Below are 8,804 nucleotides of genomic sequence, written 5' to 3'. Positions count from 1 at the left end.
ATTGGCAGTTCTCTTTGTTCAGAAGGACAACAGAGTTAACAACCTGTATGTGTTAGAGGCAAGGAACCATGGAACCATCTGGAAGATGATCTTTCTACAACATCACTTCCTTCAATGTAATGAAGCTGTTCTGTTTTCTCCATCCTTGGTCTCTCTGCTCACTAAAGGCCCTGTTCAGACTGGCAGCCCAAATCACATTGTTGTCCTATCCAGATTGGAACTAGATGTATTTGATCAGGTCTGAACAGCATAAAACCACATGGAAACTGATTCTTGTTTGAAATGTGATTCAAATGTGATTTCTAAAGATGTGTCTCAGTCTGGACATTCTGACACTGAAGCAGGATTTATACTTTGTTGTACAACGAGCAAGTGTCCCTTGCCGAAAATAGACGATATCCAAGTTCACAATGTGACGCGTGGTGAACTTGTAGATCGGCTGTTTTTGAATACACAAATCTGATCTGATTCACTTGCAAATAACAGTGTGAACAGTCAGTCCTACAGATCAGATTTGATTAACGAATCAATAAAGGCCTTACTTTATTGTCAGGCCTGCCTCCATTCCCCCTGAGCTGCCACAACAAAACCAAAACTTTAACCCTTCTTTAACAATGCCGCACGTTTGTGACACATTGTGATCTTGCAGATCTGCTATTTATGGAGTAGACGCTAACTCTATCCAGTTCACTACAGGTATTTAAGTGGTTAAAAACAACAAAACTTGTATTGGCTAGTCCCCCCAGGATTCCGCAGAGAAAAAGCATTGATTCCACGGAGACCCCCCCCCCCCCCAACAAACACACACACACACACACACACACACACACACACACCCCATACTCCACTGGCACCCCACCTCCCACACCACATGACATACCCCCCTCTGCCATACAAACTATACAAAAGAAAAGTCGATCTACAATGTGATGCGTGATGAGCTTGTAGATCTGCTATTTTGGAAAAAGCTTGACAGTCTTTGGGAAGTGTGAGTAGAGGTGGCGGCAGTGGCTCAGGGGTAGAGTGGCCGGTAAAACATCCGGATGGCAACTGCGAAGTTCACAGTTCGATCCCGGGCTCCCCCAGAATTAGTGTCGAAGTGTCCTTGAGCAAGATGCTGAACCCATAATTGCTCCCGATGAGCAGGTGCCTTGCATGGTTTCCTCCGCCATCGGTGTGTAAATGGGTGTGATATTGATGGCAATACTTTTGTAAATTTCAAGCTCCAATTTAAGACTAATGGTGAGTATTGGTCTACATAACCCCACACAACTCCCTCCACCCCCACACCCCATACCCCCTCTCTCAAACACACACACACACACACACACTTTAAACCATAGTAAATAACTAATCTACAAGCTCACTGGAGCCAGGGGGAAGCACCCCGCACCCATCACTCCCGCCCCCTATACCCCTCCATCCCCTTAGTACCACCAGCTATTCAAGCAGGTGTTTAACTGATGACAATTAGGAGAATGATAACCGGTGCTCTCGATCTGATCAACCGGAGGCAAGTCTGCGCCCACACATGACACAAACACAGAGATACCAAGTGAAACTGATTTTGTACTTTTTATAACTACAGTTGTTTTGGCTTTAAAGCGAGCCCACATTGTTTCTTCAGGAACAATATTTCTAGTTCTCATAGTTGTAATACATTATAAAGACACCATTATATAATTATACAATGCATTATCACTGTTCATTAATCGTAAATAATTGAGGCAAAAACTAAATAATGGTGATATTGATTTGAAGTCATAAGGCCCAGCCCTAGATCATACGTTTGTCTGATGTCATTTATCAACTCAGATTGGTCCTTTAAAAAAAGCATTTGTTTCCGTTTAACTAACAGCTTCTCTAATTATGAATCTATGTGCATTTGGACCAAAGTGTTTGTCACAAACAGCAGCTAAAGGTTTTTCCCCCCTGTATGAGTCCTCATATGTCTTTTTAGATTACCGTTGAGACGAAAGCCTCTGTTACAAACTGTACAAGTGAATGGCTTTTCCCCTGTATGGATCATCATGTGTCTTTTTAGAGAAGTCAATTCACTAAATCCTTTGCTACAAACATTACAAGTAAGCGGCTTTTCTCCTGTATGAGTCCTCATGTGTATGTTTAGATTACCCTTATGAATAAAGCCGTGGCCACAAACTGTACAAGTAAATCGCTTTTCCCCTGTATGAGTCCTCATGTGTATTCTTAGATGACCACTTTGACTAAAGCCTTTGCTACAAACTTCACAAGAAAAGGGTATTTCCTCTGTATGAGTCCTCATGTGCGTATTAAGATGTCCCTTATGATTAAACATTTTGCTACACACTGCACAACTAAATCTTTTCTTCCCTGTGTGACTCTGCATGGAGTGAGTTTCTTTCGATGATTTCAGGTCCTGGGACATCTTGTTGCTCAAAGACAATCTCTGTCCTTCCACATGTTGTGTCTTGTGTGACTTCAGTGTGTTTAAAGGTGACTGATCTACACTGGGCTCCCACTCATCACTGTCTTCAGTGATGTCAGATTCAGAACAGTGTGAAGAGAGGAGCTGGTCATCACTAGTTGGATGTGATGTTCCACAGTCCTCTACATCAGCTTGTGTTTTCATGTGTTCAGTTGAGGTGCTGGCTACAGGCTCTGTGTCTCTGTTTTCACCATCATCACATTCACTTCTCACTGCTAGTAATGTCAGCATTGGCCTATCAACCTCTTCTGGTCTTTGAAGTAGCTCCTCCTGCTCCTCTTTAATGTGTGGAGGCTCTGGTTCCTCCTGGACCAGACTGGGGCTCCTCTCCTCTTCAGGGGAAACCTCCTCTTTACAAACAGGGAGGTGCAGCAGGACGTCTGGGGAAAAGATACAATGCAAGAGAACATTAAATATTTTTAACACATTTATGTCTCCGCCAGGCCGAAGGCAATGGTGAAGAGTATGTTTTACCCTCCGTCCGTGTGTGTGTGTGTGTGTGTGTGTGTGTGTGTGTGTGTGTGTGTGTGTGTGTGTGTGTGTGTGTGTGTGTGTGTGTGTGTGTGTGTGTGTCCATCACCTAACATTGGTCAAACTTCACGTGACATCACAATATGTAATATAAATAGGTAAGACAGAATTAATCAGGGACAGTACTTTCTTTTACCACCTCACCTGGGGGAGACCTGTGCTCCGAGGAGCACATTTTCTAGTTTATTTTCTTTTTTTATTAAGTGTTACCTCTGTTTCATAGGTGTGATAGTTGGAGTAACTTCCGCTCTATCCTCATTTATCTAAGATATTTCTACAATATATCGGCTACAACCATTCCGTTCCACCAATACACTTTGTGGTGGAAATTGAACAGTTTTTTTTACTGTAATAACATTTTGAATCTATGTGTACACTACAGCTGTCTATCATCATAGATGATCAGTAGAGCCGGGCCGATATTTCATAATCATGCGATTGACCTATTGACATATCTATCTTTGCAAAAATCACCATTAATTAATGTTTTCCTTGTTTTGTCTGTTTGTGTGTTAAGTGATTCCCACCAAGGTTCAGCTAAACATTCTCCCAAGCTCACGTTTTGGTTCACTCAACACCCTGCTATGTACAAGGTATGTACAAGGTTTAATAAATGCATGGCTTTCTAAATAACTTCACAACAAGGCCAGCAAAGTCCGAGCTTGTACTTTGGCTATTTTCTGTGAACGTTCCCTGACCGTGGCTGAATGGTTAGAGGTCTTAAGTTCGATTCCAGCCCTCAGCCATGTGTCGAAGTGTCCCTGAGCAAGACACTTAACCCCTAACTGCTCCCCCCTCTGCCCTCCTCTGTGGGCAGCACTCAGCTGGGTAAAGCTGAAACAGAATTACCCCATGGGATGAAAAAGGTCTCAAAAAAAGAAAAAGAATAGGGATGCTAGGGTTCAAGAGGTTAAACATGTGTGTTTACTCATATATCCAAAAGAGGACATGTCCGGGTAAAATAGGACGTATGGCCACCCTGCATGAATGATGTAATTCAGAGTCAGACATACTCTGTAAAATATGGTGGCTGTTATAAGCAGCAGTGCCGTGCGGGACTGCTGCGGGGGGTGGGGGGTCTGGGGACTGTAGGCCTACGAGCAAAAAGAGGGACGGGTCAGGATTTAATTCACAAATGTAAGTTTGCTCATCCTGGCGCTTCGTTCACTATTTAAGGAATAAATGGCTTTGCACTAAATGTTAACTATAAAGATAACAATGTGGCCATCCATTCACATTGATGAACACACACACACACACACACACACACACACACACACACACACACACACACACACACACACACACACACACACACACACACACACACACACACACACACACACACACACACACACACACACAGGTTCTAAAAGTGGGGTCCGGGGATCCCCAGCTAAATGATGGGTAGTTAGGAACCAAATGGACCCTTATGGGTCTGTAACTCAGAGTGTACAAATCGAACCAAATGGACCCTTATGTGGGTCTCTAACTCGGACTGTACAAACCAAATGGACCCTTATGGGTCTGTAACTCAGAGTGTCCAAGTGGAACCAATTGGTCACAATTTTCAATGATAGGCCTACTGGAGAAACCTTTCAATAGCAGACTAGATTCTTTTTTGGAAAGATTTAATGTAGCCTACTCTCAGAGAGTCAATATGGTTTTAGAACTAACAGATCAACATCTCAGGCATTGATGGAATCCATTGAAATAATCACAGATATAATTGGAATATTAATGTACGTCCAAAACGCTTTTGGCACTATCTATCACAACATATTAATAAACAAACTGGAGAAAATTGGTATTAGAGGCATTGCAGTAGACTGGATTAAAACAAAGTTATTTGGACAGACGTCAACAGTTTGTGAAGCTGGGCAAATACAGCTCAAATCATTTGGACATTACTTGTGGCGTCTCCCAGGGGTCAGTATTGGGGACCAAACCTTTTACTCTTTACATCAATGATATTTGCCAAGTTTCTAAGCTGCTGTCACTGGTATTTTCTATTTTTCTGAAACTGTATTGTTAATGACTGTCTTTTCTGTTAGGGACAGATTCATGTGTTCTATACTATATTTCCATGGCATGCATGCCTTTCCTTCTGTTAGGGACAGATTATTCCTTGGATAGTGAGTAGGGCTGGAAAACAAATTGAGATTGAGAACAAAAAAAAAGTAAAACATGTAAAAGGAAATGGGATTATCAAAATATTTTTGGAATAAACATTTTCAAATTCAGTGTTTACACGTGTGTTTCAGAATGGATAAAACAGTTTTTTTTATCGATCATATCGACATCGCTTATATCGGTTATCGGCCAAAACAGCAATATATTATATCGGATATCGATATCGGCCAAAATGTCTCATCGGCACACCCCTAATTTTTGATTAATTTATCCAGTCCTAGTAGGCAGAGATCTCTGATCATATGTGAGACCAGCCACCACCTGTCTGTCTGACCGAATGAACAGAGCGCCACCAGGTGGCTGAACTTGGCTCGGCAACATAAGAAAATATGAGCACAACTCAAGTGTCAACAAGCTGTTTCTTTAAATGCACGGATCAGAGGAGTTCATACAGACATTCATTAAAATCTCCTTAAAATAGATACCTGGTATTTAAGGAGGCACAGGCATACAATTGCGTCCAATAATAACCATCTTGAAACTTTACTTTGTTTCTGAACCTACACCCATCTGACCTAGCAGCCTCTATGGGCTGAATGTAGGGTTTTTAGCCTTATTAGATTAGCACTTATAAAGTCTGATTTTTGTATATACCTGAGAGAGTGTTGCACGTGGTCTTCCTATGTAGTAATGTCCATGTTGACACATCAGCCTCTTCCTGTTCCTGTTTAATCTGTGGAGGTTGTGGTTCCTCCTGGACCAGACTGGGGCTCCTCCTCTCCTCATGTTCAGATGAAACCTCTTTACACACAGACAGAAGGAAGACAGAAGAGGTAGAATCAGCACCACTCAGCACCAACTCAATGTGGGTTACCTGGGTTCCATTTTAGGCATTTTGAGGCTTCCAGTGATAAAATGGCAACGGAAGTAATCAAAAAAGTCAACCAAAGAACAAGACTTTTGTACAGTATCTCCTCTCTGGTCAGTAAGAATACATGGAAGACTCTAACAGGAACACTCATCCAAAGTCTCTTCGACTATGCATGCACCTCATGGTACCATAGCACCACAAAGGCCTTTAAAACAAGGCTCCAGACATCCCAAAACAAACTGGTAAGGCTACTTCTTGGCCTCACATCTACAACTCATTTAACCCCTGCTCATTTTGCTAGGGTGGTATGGCTCAGGGTAGAGGACAGAGTACAGCAACTTGCAATGAGCCTGGTCTACAAGATACACTACACCACAAAGACACCCATGTAACTAACTATCAAACTACTTCACAAACGTCAATGACGTCCACAATCACAACACCAGAGGGAGCTCCACTAATCACGTTCAACCCAGATTTGGCTCAAACAAGGGGTTACATTTTTCGGGGTGTAAATCCCTACTCTGTTTATATGATGTTTTGCATAGTATTGTATATTTGGGTCATTTAAATGTTTCGATGAATTGAGTACAAAGGACCCCAATGGAAACAAGCCATAGGCTTTCTTGTGTTTAAAATCCTCTTAGCAGACCTTGTATAGCACTGTACTTTCCTGTGCTTTTATTTGCAAACTGCTAATAAAGTATGCAATCAATACATCAAGTGTAGTTAAGCAGCTTAGCTCATTCATTTAACCTTTATTTAAGATTATCTGAGAGATCATTGAGGGAGACTCTCATTTACAATGATGCAGAGATTACACACATTAAAAAAAACATAAGAACAAAAGAAAAACGATAATGTTGACAAGAAACAGTTAAAACAGTTGCATGTTGACAGCAATCAGTTAAAACAGTTGCATACAGGTAATGCATGGTTATTATATAAATTCCTAAAATGGCCAATAGATAATAGGGTATTCAGTTTAAACTCTTATTGCAAAAGGTTCCAACAATCAGGTGCACCAAAGCTGAAAGCAGTCTTTCCCAGTTCCGAACAAAAGGAACCAGAAGGACTAGCCAATCGCTGGAGCGAGTTAGAATGTGACTAGGTTTCTGACGTAGCATGGATGAGATATAAGGTGGTAATGTTCCTACCAGGGCTCTATAAATAAAGACGTGCCAATGATTATTGCACCTCTCAGTCCAGCCCACCTTATCATACAGGGCACAGTGATGAGTGTTGTAGCTGTCACCAGTAATAAACCTCGGAGCTGAGTGGTAAACTAACCTCGCATCACCAGTCTTTCCACCTCGGAGGAAAGCCTGGTCTGCGTTCCAGAAGACAACATATGATCCGGTCTAGACCACGCCTACTGAAAAAAAAATGGAAAAAAAATCCTCTTTCCGGTTCTGCCTATCCGGTTTTGCGGTTTAAATGGAATAGAATTTCCCCGTGAGATAATACCGACGCTACATAGTCTCCGGATAGTGCACGCACATTTACATTTAAAAAATAAGCTAAACAATGCCGTATCAAGGATTTTATTAGCACGGACCTATTTTGGGGTGAGACGTCTTTCCGGTTCTGCCTATCCGGCCACTTTTTCTTTTTTTTACTTCCGCTCCCGACCGGATCATATACCCGAAAATGGAATGCTGCCCAGGCTAGTGGTAAACTGAGTCCAGAGGCTTGAGTGTGGAGGCGGTTTCATGATGATAGATTATACCGTCATCGCTACTTGTAGCTAAGCTTGTGTTGAACGTATGTAAACATGTGTTTGACATGAAGCATGAACCAACCTGCTCTGTGTAGTTTGATGTGTGGCTGTAGCATCACGTCCAGCAGTTTGTTTTGTGTCTCCAGCAGAGTTTCTAGTGTCTCTATCTCTCTCTGGAAGAGGTTGCACATGAACTCTGCAGCCGCACTGATGCGCTCGTTGACAACACCCAATATCTCCTCTCCCACCGACGTCATGTGTTCATTTATCTTCAGCCGTACAGACTCCATTTGACTCATTTTACCTCCTTTATCTTTATGAGACATGTTATCCACGCTCTTCTTCCTACTGCAATATATATAATGTGTAAAGCTCTCTGTTCCTACTGTAATATACTTATATAATGTGTAAAGCTCTCTGTTCCTACGACGAGGATTCTATTTTGATTTGTAGAAGTGATTCTACAAATACAAGGAAGTAAAAATAGGGGAAGTTCACCATTACGCTGAAAATAAACAACACGCATTTACTTCCGGGTTTCAACCATGCGCCTCAAATAATCCATGCACCGTTGCCTTTCGCCGCCTGGTGGAGGAGATGTGTAACTGAATAAAGGATGGATAGATAGAAACAGACTGCCTTCCACTTTCCTTTAACAACACATGAATGTTTACAACAATTAAATACATTTTACATGTCTCTGTTGGGTAGAAACCTTGTATCCCCCCCCCAGCCGATCTACAAGCTCACAACGGATGGCATCAGCGTTTTGAGATTGATATTATAAAACATTGATTGATTGATTGAATACTTATTGATTAACAGTTTGCAAAAAAGAAAATACATATTAAAGTACAGTTTAATACAAATACAATGCTAAAAGAATTGAACCCAAGAAAGCACTATGGCTGTTTCCATTGTGGTCCTTTGTATTCAATTCATAGAAACATTTAGTGATGGCTTAGGGCCAGTTCCTAATTGCAGCCACCAAGTGATTCACACTTTGTTATGACTGGTTAAAGGGTATTCCACATTTTGGTGGCATAGCAGTAGAAAAAATGTAACCCCTTATTAACAAGAGC

General features: G+C 41.6%; 1 protein-coding gene across 1 annotated transcript; it reads right to left on the bottom strand.

The window, feature by feature from the left end:
• Positions 1-1,427: 1,427 nt before the first annotated feature.
• LOC311054289 (uncharacterized protein) lies at positions 1,428-8,062 on the bottom strand (the record flags this gene model as incomplete). The annotated part of the gene is made up of 3 exons (XM_084070165.1): positions 7,805-8,062; positions 5,786-5,932; positions 1,428-1,519 (listed from the first exon to the last, which is right to left on the bottom strand). Exons 1-3 carry the CDS (start codon positions 8,046-8,048, stop codon positions 1,428-1,430), a joined length of 483 nt encoding a protein of 160 aa, XP_083926291.1. The 5' UTR covers positions 8,049-8,062.
• Positions 8,063-8,804: the final 742 nt, after the last annotated feature.

Source organism: Gymnoscopelus microlampas, assembly GCF_963454915.1.
Source record: "Gymnoscopelus microlampas genome assembly, chromosome: 10".
In the NCBI taxonomy this organism is placed as follows: Eukaryota; Metazoa; Chordata; class Actinopteri; order Myctophiformes; family Myctophidae; genus Gymnoscopelus; species Gymnoscopelus microlampas.
This window is presented reverse-complemented; position numbering and strand designations above follow the sequence as displayed.